At 48.0% G+C, this 16,489-nt stretch overlaps 1 protein-coding gene across 1 annotated transcript in view; it reads left to right on the forward strand.

Annotated features, from left to right (window-relative positions):
* The first annotated feature begins 272 nt into the window (after positions 1–272).
* The window catches only part of tusc3 (tumor suppressor candidate 3), a 48,368-nt gene continuing 32,151 nt past the window's right edge, over positions 273–16,489 (forward strand). The window contains exon 1 of the mRNA XM_072670792.1: positions 273–385. Coding sequence (XP_072526893.1) covers positions 299–385 — 87 coding nt within the window. The 5' untranslated portion in view covers positions 273–298. The remainder of the gene's footprint in view (positions 386–16,489) is intronic.

Raw genomic sequence — 16,489 nt, forward strand, 5'->3', positions numbered from 1 at the left:
AGATGGCAATTCCACACTGTTTATTTACCAGCATTTTAATTAGAATTACTGGTCATTTTTGTAATATGTGCTAATTGCAGCTTTATGCTAATTCAAACATGGACTAGAAAAACGCCTAAACGTGCAGCGCAGGCTTTTCTTTGCTCCTCCGGGGCCATGATTAGCATACGCTGCCCTAAATACGGCAAAAACTACACCTCCCATGATGCCGCCGCGGAGCGTCCTCGCTGCCGATTGGCCGCGGCTGCAGCCAATGGCGTCGCTCGGACGCTTCTTTGCGGTGAGAGCATCTTCCATCATGGCGGTGCGGTGCAGGTCTGCGGTGCTGGTCGCGCTGCTAACGCTGCTGTACGTCCAGCCCGGAGCGGCCCAGAAGAAGAAGGAGGTACGCGCTCGAGTCGGGGAGGGACTGCCGAGTGTGCTGCGGGTCAGGAGGGGAGGAGTGGGCCGGTAGCGGGGGGTTATGGCCGCTCGGTGTGTGTGTGTGTGTGTGTGTGTGTGTGTGTGTGTGTGTGTGTGTGTGTGTGTGAGCTGGGGGGGGGGGGGGGGGGGATTAGACAGCACTGAACACAATGAGCTGGGGGGGGGGGGGGTGTTTACTGATCAGGTGGTGCGCGTGCGTGTGTGTATGTGTTTATAACAGCGTTTATAACAGCCTGTATCTCTCACTGGCTGATGGGTATGGGGGCGTGGCCAGTCCACAGCAGGCCAGGATGAAAGAATCAATAAATGGATGAATGGATGAATGGATGGATGGATGGATGGATGGGTGGAGGAATGGGTTGGTGGATAGAGAAATGGATGGGTGGCTGGATAGATGGAGGAATGGATGGACGTAGGTGGAGGAATGGCTACAGGAATAGATTAATGAATGTGTGGGTTGATGGATGGATGAGTGAGTGAAATGAATGATGGGTGGATGGATAGATGCAGGAATGGATGAATGAATGTATGGGTTAATGGATGGAGGACTGGGTGGATGAATATGTGAATTAAATGATAGATGGAGGAATGGATGGATGAACAGGTGAATTAAATAATAGATGGAGGAATTCATGATGGGTGGCTGGATAGATGGAGGAATGGATGGATATAGGAATGGTTGGGTGGATGGGTAGATGGAGGAATGAATGGATGGATGAATAAGTGAAATGAATGATGGGTGGATGGATGCAGGAATGGTTGGGTGGATGGGTAGATGGAGGAATGGATGGGTGGATGGATAGATGGGGAATAGATGGCTGAATAGAGGAATGGCTGGATGGATAGATGGAGGAAAGTATGGGTGGATGGAGGAATAAATGGGTGGATGATAGAGGAATGGATGGGTGGATAGAGGAATGGTTGGGTGGATGGATAGATGGAGGAATGGATGGATGGGTGGATGGATTGGATTGATTATTTAATTAGCTTTTTAATGCTAACCTATTACCCTATTTCTCCAGATCTGTATGTCTGATTATCTGTCTGACTGTCTTTCTGTCTGTCTGTCTGTCTGACTGTCTTTCTGTCTGTCTGTCTGTCTGACTGTCTTTCTGTCGTTCTGTCTGTCTGTCTGTCTGACTATGTCTCGTCTGTATGCCAGTCTGCCTGTGAAGCTATAAATCTGCTCTGGCTGTCTGTCTCTCTGTCTGTCTCTCTCTGACTTGTCTATCTGTTTGTCTATCTACCTGTCTGTGTATCTGTCCGACTCTCGGGTCTCAGTCATGGTGGCTTGGTTGCAGTGGGAGGGAGCAGTTCTGTGGGTGGAGTATTCCAGGGCGAGTGAGCTGTACTGTGACTCTGTGTGTTCGCAGTAATAGATGTGTTAAGGTGGGGTGGAGATGGAGCGAGAGGGAGGGAGGGATGGATGGTGGGAGGTCTGGGGGAGGAATTATTTATCTGTTCTCCAGCTCCTCGTTCATCATCAGGGCCGTGGAATATTCTGCCGCTCTGGGTTTGATTGTGAGTGATGGTGTACCGGGGTTAAGCCCCATGTTAGCTCCCAGAATGCTCGGCTCCTATTCAGCCCGTATGCCTGGCAAAACACTAAACACCCGCTTCGCCCGAAAGAACATCAGCTTCATCCATGTCTGGTTTTGCCCACCTACCACGCTTCACCAAATGCCCATGATATATGGAACGTCAGCTTCATCCATGTCCGGCTTTGCCCACCTACCACGCTTCACCAAATGCCCATGATATATGGAACGTCAGCTTCATCCATGTCCGGCTTTGCCAACCTACCACGCTTCACCAAATGCCCATGATTTATGGAACAGAAGCCTTATCCTTTTCCGGCTTTGCCCACCTACCACGCTTCACCAAATGCCCATGATATATGGAACATCAGCTTCATCCATGTCTGGCTTTGCCAACCTCCCACGCTTCACCAAATGCCCATGATTTATGTAACGTCAGCTTCATCCATGTCTGGCTTTGCCAACCTCCCACGCTTCAACAAATGCCCATGATTTATTCCAAGTGCCCGCTTCACACAAAAAAAAACCCACGCTGCACTAAATGCCCATGATTTATGGAACGTCGGCTTCATCGGGTGTCTGCTTTGCCAACCGCAGATGCTTAATCAAACCCCATGCTTCACCAACTGCCTACAAGTTATGTAACATCGGCTTCATCAGGTTCCCGCTTCACCGACTGCCCAAGATTAATGGAACAGAAGCTTCATCTATTTCCGGCTTTGCCAACTGCTGACTCTTCATCAAATATTCAGGCTTCACCAAATGCCCATGATTTGTTGCACGTCAGCTTCACCAAGCGCCCGCTTCGCCAAACACCCACGCTTCACCAAATGCCTATGATTTATGGAACGTCGGCTTCTTTGGGTGCCTGCTTTGCCAACTGCAGATGCGTAATCAAATGCCCACAATTTGCGAAACAGCGGCTTCATCAGGTGCCCGCTTCGCCAACTGAAACGTTGGTTTCATCGAGGGCCGACTTTGCCAAGTGGCCACGCTTCATCAGACGCTTGCATTAGCAAACCCCTGCTCCACCAGCGGCATGCTGAGCGCGTACTTCACCAAACACACACTATTTCCGGCCTAGACTCCTGGCCTAGATCGCCCATCACACACACTTACACACTGAAGCATGATGCTAAGTGGTGGGGTATGTTAGCAACATTAGCCTCCTAGCTTCAGTGTACAACCAAGAAAGCGAACCTTAGACAATTAACACGTCTCGGCTGATGGGCTACGTCCGTGGTAGTGGTGGAGAGAGGGAGAGCGAACAGGAGCCTGTAGAGTTAGAGTAAACAGTCTGGGGGGGTGATGGAGGGGAGGGGTGGAGTCAGTGGTGGATGGGGTTTTACTGGTTTGGCTGTAATGTATGTTGTGAGAGCTGGCAGTAAAGCAGAGCTGAATGGTGTTATGATGGAGACGGCTGCCCCGTGGTGTGTTTGATGGAGGTGCTGTAATGGTAAACACGCACACACACACACACACACACACACACACACACACACACACACACACACCTCACACTTGTTTTTTTAATAATGAGTCAGTGCTCAGCACGAGTGGAATTAGAGAGACTCCCACAGCCCACCGCTAAATCACCTACACCATCCTCACGCCTGCTGCTTCAGCACGGGAAGCTAACACAGCTGACCATGTGTGTGTGTGTGTGTGTGTGTGTGTGTACGTACAGTGTGCTCCCGCACTTCCAAAACTGTGTGTGTATATATATATAATAATCAATAATCAGTCAACATCATCAATACCCTTATTAAAGGAGTAGTTTGGTGAACAATCAGGTGAGCATAACTGATCACTGACCCCAAAACCAGCCGGGCAGCCAAGACATGTTTGCTATCTGACCTGTGCTTTTTTAGTTTACGATGGGAAATGCTAGGCTAACGTTGCTAACAAGCACTGGACCTGGACTGTCACCAATGTCCTCTCAAGAAAGTACTGCTATAATTCAATGTGACAGACCCCCCGGATGTCCCGGTTCGACTGGTAGGAAAGGTGGCAGTCAGATGGCAAGTGTTCTCAGAAGACTACAAATACCCAGAAACCCATGCAGTGGAGCTGTGTAATCCAACCATGCTGGGATTCCTAATGACGCCACCTGGCTGCCTCTGGAGCTCACTGTGCTCCCCGACAAATGCCACGGCTGTCGGTTTTGGCTTTTTGGGGTTGCCATGCCAACCCAAGTGGTTTCTGTGCTGATCAGAATATGTACCAGGTGGTTGCTATGCGGTTGAGAAACTGTTCCAAGTAGTTGCCACGTTGTTTCCAGGCAGTTGCTGTAGTTTTCCAGGTTTGCGCTTGCGAAACAGTTGCTATGGTGTTAAATGTGGTTGCTAGGTGGATGCCAACCTGTTCCAAGTGGTTCTTTATGTTTTTGCGATTGCTTAGGGGATTCCTGGGCAGTTGCTATAGAGTTTCTAAACAATTTCTTTGGTTTTCCAGGTGGTTTCTATGTGGTTGCTAGGCAGTTTCTATGCTTTTTTTTTTTTTTTTTTTTTTTAAAGGGTTCTATGGTGGTGCTAGTGTTCTAGTGCTCCCCCTAGCACTAGCAATGCTCCCTACACGAGGAGGCTAAGGACTCCTAAAAGCCAGCCATCGACTCTTTTTTTTTTAAACTGCTGCCATTGCAGCATCGCCCGGCAGCCGGCACCCTCGAAGGAAAGCGCCAGGTCCCCAGCTCCACCGCACCAGTTACCAAACGCCTGTGCTCTGAGGGAGCGCCACCTACCCACCTGGAGAGAGAACAGCCGATTGTGCTCCCTCAGACTCCGGCTCGGCTCGGAACCTGAACTCGTGATCCCTGAACCATAGTGGCAGCGCATTAGACCACTGTTACACTTTAATAAACATGTCATGGATATCGTCAAAGTTTAATTAAAGAGAAATGTACGTCGTCTGCGAAGTATTGTGATGCGTATCGTATATCGAGAAAAAATATCGGACGAAAAGGAATCGGAAGAATCTGAAAAATCGTCCACCCTTCTGTCTAATGATATAAACCTCAAAGCTCCAAACCCTGAGAGTTTGTAAGCGATCGAGTTATCAACACAGGGCCTGTCCCATCTCTGTTGCGTGTTTGATTCAGAGTGGGCTGTGGACCCAAGGCATAGATTAGGGGATTGTTTCCCCCCCCGCCCTTCCCTTCAACCCAACCCCCCGCCCCCACACCCCCCGTTTGGGGCTTCATTAAGGGAAGCGATGGTGAATAATTGAAAATGGCACGTAGAGCGGAGCTGTCCCTTTGACGGATGCCGTTTATTCCTGAGACGTCACCCCGGCCCTGATTGTGACATTTTGGCAAATAATTATCGAGTGGTTATTTTTATAGTGGGTGGAAGGGGAGGAGGAGGAGGAGGAGGAGGAGAAGGAAAGGAAAGTGAAGCGAGGGCAGGGAGGAAAAGAAGTGGATAGAGGGAAGAAGAGAGGAAGGTCTTTCTTGAGTAAAAAGAATCTTTTTAAACGTTTCAAGAACCTTCATGCAATTTATAGGTTTAATGGTTTTCTTAGAACCTTTACTTTATATTGGACCATCAAGTTTGTTCTCTAATGGCATGCTGTAAAGAAACCCCGGCGTCAAAAGTCAAGCTTCGGCATCTCTAGGGAACCAAAAGCTGTGGTTCCTTTGCAGAAGTCCTTCAAAGAACCCATTTTCAATACCCTTTTTTGAACAGGGTATGCTGCTCAGGCTGTGAGAAGAGATGTAGGAAAATGGGATATAGGAATTGTGGGTCAGTGCCTGTATATGATGTTGAGCATTGGGTAGAGTGAGACAGATTTATCAGTTGTCCAATAAGATCAGCTGATCTTGATGTCCTGTAATTGAATTCTGACTGCTCACAGATCTCAGTTAGCCGCTAACTAAGCAGTTGGTTCTTGTAGTCGACGTGTCGACTGTGGGAGAAATGGGCAGTAAAGGTCAGCCATTGAAGGCTTGAGCCATGTTGACGAGTGTCAGATCCTTGTGTCCAGACGACTGGGTGTCTCCCAGATGGCTGCAAGGTCTTGCAAATGTTTTTGGTCAGTAGTGGTGAAAACATATGGTCAGGCAAAAGCTGTTGTTGCTGCAGACGTCCTCCAAAGAACCCATTTTAGCTACCCTTTTTTGAACAGGGTATGCTGCTCAGGCTGTGAGAAGAGATGTAGGAAAATGGGATATAGGAATTGTAGGTCAGTTTTCCAATAAGATTTTGATTACTCACTTTTCAGCGATTGGTCAAACTATTGCTGATAATATCCAGTAATGTACTGTAATTGAATTCTGACCACTCACAGATCTCCGTTAGCCGCTAACTGAACAGTTGGTTCTTGTAGTCGATGTGTCGACTGTGGAAGAAATGGGCAGCAATTGAAGACCTGGGCCATGTTGACGAGTGTCAGATCCTTGTGTCCAGACGACTTAGAAGGCGCAGAAATCTTTAATGATGGTTATGGGAAAAATGCCTTGCAACCCCTGACCCCTGTCCAACTTTGGAAGCCCCTACAATAGACAAGTCAGAGCTGGACATCTGAGAAATGGAAGAAAGTAGTCTGGTCCGATGAGTCCTGTTTACTTTTCCGCCATGTGGAGGCTGGGTGCTTGTGCACTGTTTACCTGTGGGAAGCTTCTCTGGAACACCAAGTCCGATCTGCAGTGGCTCCACCTCTGTTTTGGTTGCATGCAGAAAACCAACAGCTTAGGTCACCATAGATGCTGGCTCAGCGGTCAAATCTCAAGCCATGCCGCATTACCGTCTTAAGTCTCCGGGTGGGTAGATGCCGCTCCCCAGGACAAACATTAGGACGTCGTCCCCAAAACTCGGACCCCCACCCAGCTGACCATTCAGCCTGCTCTGCAGATCTGTGGCCCTGATGGTGTTTCCGCCTCTTGCTTGAAGGTCTGCTTGGACCAAATTGCACCTGTCAATTATCCCTGGACCGAAGACCTGTAGACCCATCCCTTTGACCTCTGTAGGTCTTCATCTCTAGAGACAACCACAAGGTTCTAGAGCTGTTCCTGTATAGAGCTGTAGAAAGGAACCTTGAATCCAGGCATTTCATTTCTGATGCTGACGACGACTGTGCTGCACATTGTCCATTCCAGAGCCAGCTCTTTAGTTCGCTTTCTGCCACCTTTTGTTCAGCCTTTTCTCCCAACATCCTTCCATCCTCTCAGCCCCGTCGCTTTGAGCGCCTCCCGGAGCGTGACATCGACTCTGTCGCCCGTTATCGATGTGGTCATAGCGGGCAGAATCGCGGCGTGGCAGGAGATGATGCGTTCGGCGGGGCTCCTGTACCGCTGCCTGTTGAACCGGATAACGGCCAGCTCGGCCTTATCAGCGCTGCAGCAGACGCACTGCACACCGCCACTAATGTTAACACACACTCGCGCTCACACACACTCGCGCACACACACACCCAGAGAACCGACTTCAAGGAGTGGATCAGAGAGAGAAGACGGTCATTAGAAGGCACTCGCCTTCCTCGCTCTGCCTCGGTCTCCCCACTTTTCTCTCTCTCTCTGACCTATACCTCTCTTTCTCGGGCCAGTCGTTCGCTTTGTCTCTCCCTATCTCTCTTGCCCTCTCTCTCTCTGAGTGATGAGGCGTCACATGATGGCTTCTGCTTCTGTCTGAGGCCTGATGGAGGTGTTGGTTCAGTCTTAGTTGCCGCTTAAGAGGCTTTGGGGTAAATAACTGTCACGTAAGCCGCTATCTCTGCAGTGGAGATCCTGCTCAGTCGTGATCTTCGCTTAGCCGCTGTCTGGGAAATATAATCCGCACCGTAGTGCTCGGTGTCGGTGGGAACTTAAAGGATTCATCAGTGTCCTAGATGATGAAAGGAATTCCTGGCTGGTTCTCTAATGGCATGCTGTAAAGAACCCCGGCGTCAAAAGTCAAACTTCGGCATCTCTAGGGAACCAATAGCTGTGGTTCCTCTGCAGAAGTCCTCCAAAGAACCCATTTTCGCTACCCTTTTTTGAACAGGGTATGCTGCTCAGGTTGTGAGAAGAGCCTCTTCCCCACAATGGAAAAACGGCCCACATAGAATCCTTTGCATATAACCACCAATTCAGGCTACGGTAGTTTCTAGAGAGTTCTAGAGAGTTGTGGGCCGGACTGCACTTTGAATGAGGCACAATGCAGGGCAGCCAATCAGAGCAGAGCACATTCCTTTGCCTGTTTGAGAGGTAAAGGTCTCGGAAGAGGTATTGCTTAGGCCCCAGTCAGGCTAGGGTCGTCACTGTCTGTAGACGTCCAATCATTGGAAGTCTTTACTGAGGCCTTAGAACCTTTAGTAGTCTACAGTTACCCTAGAAGACAGTGGTTCGTTTTTAGTCAGGGATCCAGTCTTCCCTTGAGAAGATGTAGTCACAATAGTCCCATAGAGGTCTACATTTACCTTAGAAGCCCACAACCCTGTTTTATCGGCTCTTTGGGTCAACTCTGTCCCCTGTCCATTATGACTGAAATATCAAGGGGCCTCATTTGCTGAGTTGAGAAGGGATCCATAGCTTGAGGCGTTGCTGGAGAAGAGAGGTAATGTAATTCAAATCGAGAATCTGACTTGACGTGCAGCCTTTAATTCATCAATAAGTCCTTAAGCAGGAAGCTGCAGTTTGGGTTAGCGTTGGGCGAGATTGGATGGCGGGTCTGAAACACTGTTTTTGATATGCATTGATGACCACGAGTGTTGTCAGAACTGGAGTGAATGAAATGGGAGCAGTCGGTGGGAATCGAGCGCCAGCAGGCCAATCGAGCCTTCACTCACAGCTAACCTGCCTCATTTTCCAGCCAACATCTATTAGACAGGAAAATTAGATCTGCCCCCCCCCCCCTCTCTTTTACTCTATCGCGCACACACAAATGTGCTCTCATTGGCACAGTGAAAGGAAAGGAATAAAACCATGAGTAGGAGTAGATGTGTGAAAAATGGTCGTAATATAAAAGAATAAAAAATGAGTCATTTAAACTTTTGCAACCCATAAAAGTCTATATTTGTCTTAAATGACTCACCTTAGGAGTCCACAGTTACCCTAAATGCCTGCAACCCTAAGATGTCCACAGTTATCCTAAATGTCTGCAACCCTAAGATGTCCAAAGTTACCCTAAATGCCTGCAACCCTAAGATGTCCACAGTTATCCTAAATGCCTGCAACCCTAAGATGTCCAAAGTTACCCTGGATGTCTGCAACCCTAAGATGTCCACAGTTATCCTAGATGCCTGCAACCCTAAGATGTCCACAGTTACCCAAGATGTCCTTAGAAGTCCATTTACCCTAAATGCCTGCAACCCTAAGATGTCCACAGTTATCCTAAATGTCTGCAACCCTAAGAGGTCCACAGTTACCCTAAATGCCTGCAACCCTAAGATGTCCAAAGTTACCCTAAATGCCTGCAACCCTAAGATGTCCACAGTTATCCTAAATGTCTGCAACACTAAGATGTCCAAAGTTACCCTAAATGCCTGCAACCCTAAGATGTCCAAAGTTATCCTAAATGCCTGCAACCCTAAGATGTCCACAGTTATCATAAATGCCTGCAACCCTAAGATGTCCACAGTTACCCTAGATGTCTGCAACCCTAAAATATCCACAGTTACCTTGGATGCCTGCAACCCTAAGATGTCCACCGTTTCCATAGATTTCTGCAGCCCTAAGATGTCCACAGTTACCCTGGATGTCTGCAACCCTAAGATGTCCAGTTATCCTAGATGCCTGCAAACCCTAAGATGTCCACAGTTACCCTAGATGTCTGGAACCCTTAGAAGTCCAGTTACCTTAGATGCCTGCAATCCTAAGATGTCCACAGTTTCCATAGATGTCTGCAACCCTAAGATGTCCACAGTTGCCCAAGATGTCCTTAGAAGTCCAGTTACCCTAGATGTCTGCAACCCCAAGATGTCCACAGTTTCCATAGATGCCTGGAACCCCTAGAAGTCCAGTTACCCTAGATGACTGCAAACCAGAGATGTCCAGTTATCCTAAATGCCTGCAACCCTAAGATGTCCACAGTTATCCTAGATGTCTGAAACTATAAGATGTCCACAGTGACCCACGATGTCCTTAGAAGTCCATTTACCCTAGATGCCTGCAACCCTAAGAAGTCAGTGGTTTTGCTGCCCTGGTCCTAGAAGTTGAAAATTACCCATATAAGTCCACTGCTGACTTTAGAAATCCAGTTACCATGGATGTCCACAACCCTTAGTTATTCCAGTTATAGTAGTTTGCTGTCCTAAAAGTCCAAAGTTACACTAGATGTCTCAAACAGTTTTATTAGAGGTCTGCAACCATTAGAATTACAGTTACCCTCACTAGTACATGACCCTTTACCCTAGAAGTCCACAACCTATAGAAGTCTACATTTGACCTTGAGGTTTGCAACCTTTAACATTTTGCAACTCTTAGAAGTCCACAGTTACCCATAGTAGTTGAAAGTGATTCATAAAAGTTCACAGCTAACCTTAGAAGTCCAGTTATCCAAGATGTCTGTAACCCTTCGAGGTCCACACTTACCCTAGATGTCCACAACCCCTTAAAAGTCCAGTTACCCTTAGTAGTCTGCAGCTCTTCAAAGTCCACACTTGCCATAGAAGTCGTTATGAAGGTGTTGAATGTGGTAACACACCCCCTACCTTACAGTGGGACAAATGCTCCATGCCTCGTTCTTCCACAGACACACTCCCATCGACTTGCTGTCTCAGCTTAACAGCTCCCCACAGAAGCTATGTGTGTGTGGGTGACGGTGTGTCCTTTGCCATCGTCCCCCGTGTTTATTAATCTCTGGCGGAGTTTGATTTTCTTATAAACGCTGCATAATAAAATCACCAGCCCGATTTTTATTACCAGCAACAAAGACCTGGGAGATAAAAATCAACCATTTTTTCAGTGTCATTGAAAAGGTTTAGACTGAAACAGAACCAAGACTTTGTAGAAGTCGTCTCCTAATTCAAGACCGAGACCGAGCCAAGACAAGAAGCAGTTGAGTCGACACCTAGATTTCATAGTAATCGAGTCATGACAAAGATGAATACAAGGCCAGGATCAAGGGTGGCTGAGGCTGAGATGACACCGGGAGTCTTGAAGAGGTCAAGACCACGACATGGAAGTCAGGGACCAGGAGAGGTCCAGACTTAGCAAGGACCAAGATTTGATAGGAGTTGAGACCAGAGGTATTTCAAGACAATCAATCAAGACTTGGGTCTAAGTGTTTAGGTCATGACCGAGACAGAGGCAAGACCAAGATCTGTAGTGGTCAAGGCTGGGAAGAGATCTGCAGTAGTAGTAGAGTCTGAGTCAACATTAGGAGTTTCTGGTAGGAGTCAAGTCAGAGTCAAACCCAAGGCAAGGACAAGATCCCGAATGGTCAAAGCTGAGTCATGACTGAGATCAGGACACTGGTCAAGACCAAGACTTTGTACTGTCCTGAAATGGTCAAAATTCTGGTAGTAGTCAAGTCAGAGTCTTGACCAAGACCAAGATCCCGAATAGTCATGGCTGAGATGAGACCAGGTAAGGTGTAAGATGAGTCTGAGGCAAAATCCTGGATTGGTCAAAATTCTGGTAGCAGTCAAGTCAGAATCTTGACCAAGACCAAGATCCAGAGCAGTCAAGGCTGAGATGACCAGAGACCAGGTAAGGTCAAGACCAAGACTTGAAAGTTGTTTGGTCCGAATCATGACTGAGATCAGGGCACCGATCAAGACCAAGACTTTGTACTAGATGAGTCTGAGGCAAAGTCCTGGACTGGTCAAAATTCTGCCAAAGGTCTTGACCAAGACCATGATCCTGAATAGTCAAGGCTGAGATGAGACCAGGTGAGGTCAAGACCAAGACTTTGTACAAGATGAGTCTGAGGCAAAGTCCTGGACTGGTCAAAATTCTGGTAGTAGTCAAGTCAGAATCTTGACCAAGACCAAGATCCCAAATAGTCAAGGCTGAGATGAGATTAAAACCAGGTGAGGTCAAGACCAAGATTTTAAAGTTGTTTAGTCTTAGTCATGATTGAGATCAGGACACCGGTCAAGACCAAGACTTTGTACAAGATGGGTCTGAGGCAAAGTCCTGGACTGGTCAAAATTCTGCCCAAGACCAAGACCCAGAGAAGACCACGACTTGGAAGTTGTTTGGTCCGTTGCAAGACTCAGACCTCGACACTGTAAGTCAAGACCAGGACTTTGTAGCAGATGAGTCTGAGGCCAGAACTCGACCAGAAGTGGTTCTGACCAGGTTCAGGAGTGAGAAATCCCAGAGTTCTCAGAAACTCAGAGAGAGAGAGAGCTGTTCAGTGCAGGCGTCAGAGACCCTGTAGAGTACTAGTGGATATGACTGTCCATCTGGAGGAAGAGACAGAAGGACATGAAAAGACAGAGTGGATGAAAGCGAGAACAATAGAAAGCGCGAGAGAGAGCGACAGCGCGAGAGATCACCAGAGGGAGTTCTGCTTTGGCACAGGCAGCAAAATGCGTAAGTGTGTGACTACAAGTGTGAAACTGTGTGTGTGTGTGTGTGTGTGTGTGTGTGTTTGGCTTTAGGACGATAGTTGGTTATTGAATAGTTCTGCCCAGGTTCTGCTCCAGTCCAGCCCCAGTTTATCCCCGGTTTAGTCTGGGTTCAGTCCTGGTTCTTCCCAAGGTCTACCCTGGTTCATCCCTGGTTTAGTCCTGGTTCAGGTCGGTTCTTCCCAAGGTCTACCCATCCATGGTTAATTCCTGGTTTGTTCCCAGTTATACCCCAATTGCCCAGTTCATCCCCAGTTCAGCCTGGGTTTAGTGCCAGTTCTGCCCCGGTTCAGTCCCAGTTCAGTCCCAGTTCAGTCCAGTTGATTCCTGTTCCCAGTTATTCCTCAATCACTGGTTTGTCCCTTGTTCAACCTGGGTTCAGTCCCAGTTCTACCCCAGTTCTACCCCAGTTCTCGGTTCATCCCTGGTTTAGTCTCGGTTCTTCCCCAGTTCTGCCTCGGTTCATCACTGGTTTAGTCCCGGTTCTGCCTCGGTTCTTCCCCAGTTCTGTCCCGGTTCTGTCCTGGTTCAGCTCCATTTCCTCCCAGGGTTCTGTCCTGGTTCTGCCTTGGTTCTGCTGTGTTTCTGCAGTGTGTGTGTGTGTTCAGCTTCAGTGTTAATGCTGTAAACATTCCTTAACACAGCTCCACTCATTTACTTCCCACCCAGCACATCAACATGACTCCTGTTCAAGTGTGTGTGTGTGTGTGTGTGTGCGCGCGGGTGTGTGTGTGTGTGTGTGTGTGTGTGTGTTTATGAAAAGGAGAGTTAGTTGGAGAGACTCTGTTAGTGCTGAAGTAATTGATGAAAAGCCTGCGGCTACGTTCTGAATGAGCGAGAGAGAGAGAGAGAGGGGGTGAGTGAGGAGGGGATGAACAGAAAGAGAGAGAGAGAGAGAGAGAGAGAGATAAGAGGCCAGAAAGGGGAGAGAGAGAGAGAGAGAGAGATAAGGGTACAGAAACTGGGGGAGAGAGAGAAAGGGGAGCGAGAGAGGTGAAAGATGGGAAGGGTAAAGTGACAAGCAGTAAGAGCAGAGAGAGATAGAGATGGTAGAGAGACATGGAGAAAGATCGGGGAGAGAGAGGTGGAGAGGGAGAGAGCCTATAGATTGAGATTGACAGGTCTGCCTCTCTGTCTGTCTGTCTGTCTCTACTTAGCTTAGCCACGCAGTGCTAACATAGCTAAATGAAGGCTGGTGTGTGTGTGTGTGTGTGTGTGTGTGTATGTGTGTGTGTGTTGAGCGGTCAGCAGATGATCTGACCCCAGCTTTCTCTCTTTCTCGTCTGAGTGTAGCGCGAGACCGAGAGGGAGACGAGTGGAGGGAGGAGAGAGAGGGACCAAATGGGGGTCGCGCCCTCTGTAGGGGGATAAAGGCATGCTGGATTGTTTCCTTTAACCTTTGACCTGTGAGCGAGAGAACGAAAGAGAGTGTGTGTGTGTGTGTGTGTGTGTGTGTGTGTGTGAGGGGGAGAGAGAGAGAGAGAGAGAGAGAGTGAAATCGCTCAGGTCTGATCTGTGGTCACTTTGCCACTGAGGATTTTTCTCTTATCCGTTACTGCACTCCTCTCTCACTGAGTGTGTGTGTGTGTGTGTGTGTGTGTGTGTGTGTGTGTGTTGTTTTGCTCTCTTTGTGAGGACTGCATGTGCTGCATGTGTGCATTTGCACATCTGCGTCAGCAGCAATGGGTGCAGCTGTGTCCACAAACATTTGGACATGTAGTGTAGGTTAATCAAAAAGGGCTTCTGGATGCTCCCACCCCCAGGCTTAACAGGTGTCAGGTTAGGAGGAGTCTTCCAGAGGGCCTTTGGGTGGGTTGCTGGGAGGGGGGGCAAAAGGTGTTTCTAGAGGGCATTTGGGTGGGTTCACACTCTAGGGGGATGCTGGGGGGGTTCACAAGGTGTTTCTCGGGGGCTTTTTGGTGGGTTCACACTCTAGGGGATGCTGGGGGGTTCACAAGGTGTTTCTTGGGGGCTTTTAGGGTGGGTTCACACACTAGGAGGTTGCTGGGGGGTTCACAAGGTGTTACTCGGGGGCTTTTAGGATGGGTTCACACACTTGAAGGTTGCTGGGGGGTTCACAAGGTGTTTCTTGGGGGCTTTTAAGGTGGGTTCACACTCTAAGGGGATGCTGGGGGGTTCACAAGGTGTTGCTAGGGGGCTTTTTGGTGGGTTCACACTCTAGGGGATGCTGGGGGGTTCACAAAATGTGTTTCTCGGGGGCTTTTAGGGTGGGTTCACACACTAGGAGGTTGCTGGGGGTTCACAAGGTGTTTCTCGGGGGCTTTTAAGGTGGGTTCACACTCTAAGGGGATGCTGGGGGGTTCACAAGGTGTTTCTAGGATTTTTGGGTGGGTTTACACTCTAGAGAGTTGCTGGGGGTTCACAAGGTGTTTCTCGGGGGCTTTTAAGGTGGGTTCACACTCTAGGAGGTTGCTGGGGGGTTCACAAGGTGTTTCTCGGGGGCTTTTATGGTGGGTTCACACACTTGAAGGTTGCTGGGGGGTTCACAAGGTGTTTCTAGGGGACTCTTTGATGGGCTCACACACTAGGGGGTTGCTGGGGGGTTTACTGGGTGTTTTTCGGGGGCTTTTAAGGTGGGTTCACTAATAGCCTTGTCTTTAGCTATGCTAACGCACTTTGCTCTACGTTCTAGATAACAGGGAGCCCTACAGTGCCAGAAACCACGCTAGCAAGTCTAGCGGAGACCGCTGAACACCTCCGCTCGGGTTCGAGGCGGGTTGTGTCGCGCTTAGCAGTTAGCACAATGCTAACCTTTGTGGCTCGAGTGCATCTGTTTGCTGGCTTGTACGCACCAGCGCCTCCTTCTGCTGAATATTTATAAGGCCCAGTTTTACCGCTGCCTCCCATAAATCACAGAAATCAGAGGCGCGGTGACGCCGGCGACACGTGGGGGTGCGGAATTTGTGTATGAATTTGCATGAGATTCCGTTCGGAGAGTAATTATAGATAGATAGAGCGCGAGAGGCGAAGTAGGTTGGAAATGCAGGCGCGAAAGGAATGTAAATCAATGGAGAGATTAATGAAAATGTGGGAGAGATTGAAGTGAGAGACTAATTATCCCATTGTGCCTCGCCATCGCCGGCAAAGCGGCAGAGTGGGGAGAGAGAGAGAGAGAGAGAGAGAGAGAGAGAAAGGGAGAGCGAGAGACAGATGGTGAGAGATAGCGAGGCGGACAGACAGAGTATTGCAGTACAATGGCGCAATCCTGCACTGTACTTGTCATTCCTAGCCGTACTGGTCTAATAATAACGATCGGGCAGATGGGATGGGTGGTCTAATGGCTGTGTCCCAGTACGAGTCTTCACCGAAATTCACCGAAAATTAGCTTTTGGGGAAGTAACAGCTAATTGTTTTTTATTGCAGTTGGGTTTTATGGGGACTGGCAGCTAGCTGGGTCATGTGAGACATTAATTTTAGCTTTTAATTTGAAATATTTTTGATTTTACCAATTTTGTAAAAGTTTCAGTGACTTTTATTTTGACATGGGGTGTTTAAATTAGAGACTTATCTGTCAGTTTGTACTAGTGACAGATTTGTCACGTGTCCATTTGAATCAGTGACATGGTCTTTTAGTTCGTATTAGTGCCTTTTATTTTGGCACGTGTTTTTATCGTTTTATAGTTTTTTTTAAATGGCCTGTTAGTTTGTATTAGTGACTTTTATTTTGACATGGTCTGTTAGTTTGTATTAGCGCCTTTTATTTTGGCACATCTGTTTGTTTTTAGCATTTCATTGTTTTTTTAAACGGCCTGTTCGTTTGTATCTGTGACTTTTATTTTGACATGGCCCATTTGTTGGTCCGTATAGTGACTTTTATTCAGATGTGGCCTGTTTCTTTGTTTTTATGAGTGACTTTTATTTTGACTCCGCCTGTTTGTTACTTTGTATTAGTGGCTAATTTTGATGTAGTCTGTTAGTTTGTATTACTGACTCTTATTTTGACATTGTCTGGTAGTTTGTATTAGTGCCTTTTATTTTGGCACGCCTGTTTGTTTTTAGCATTTTTTTTTTTTTAAACG

Source organism: Salminus brasiliensis, chromosome 24 (genome assembly GCF_030463535.1).
Source record: "Salminus brasiliensis chromosome 24, fSalBra1.hap2, whole genome shotgun sequence".
Taxonomy (NCBI): Eukaryota; Metazoa; Chordata; class Actinopteri; order Characiformes; family Bryconidae; genus Salminus; species Salminus brasiliensis.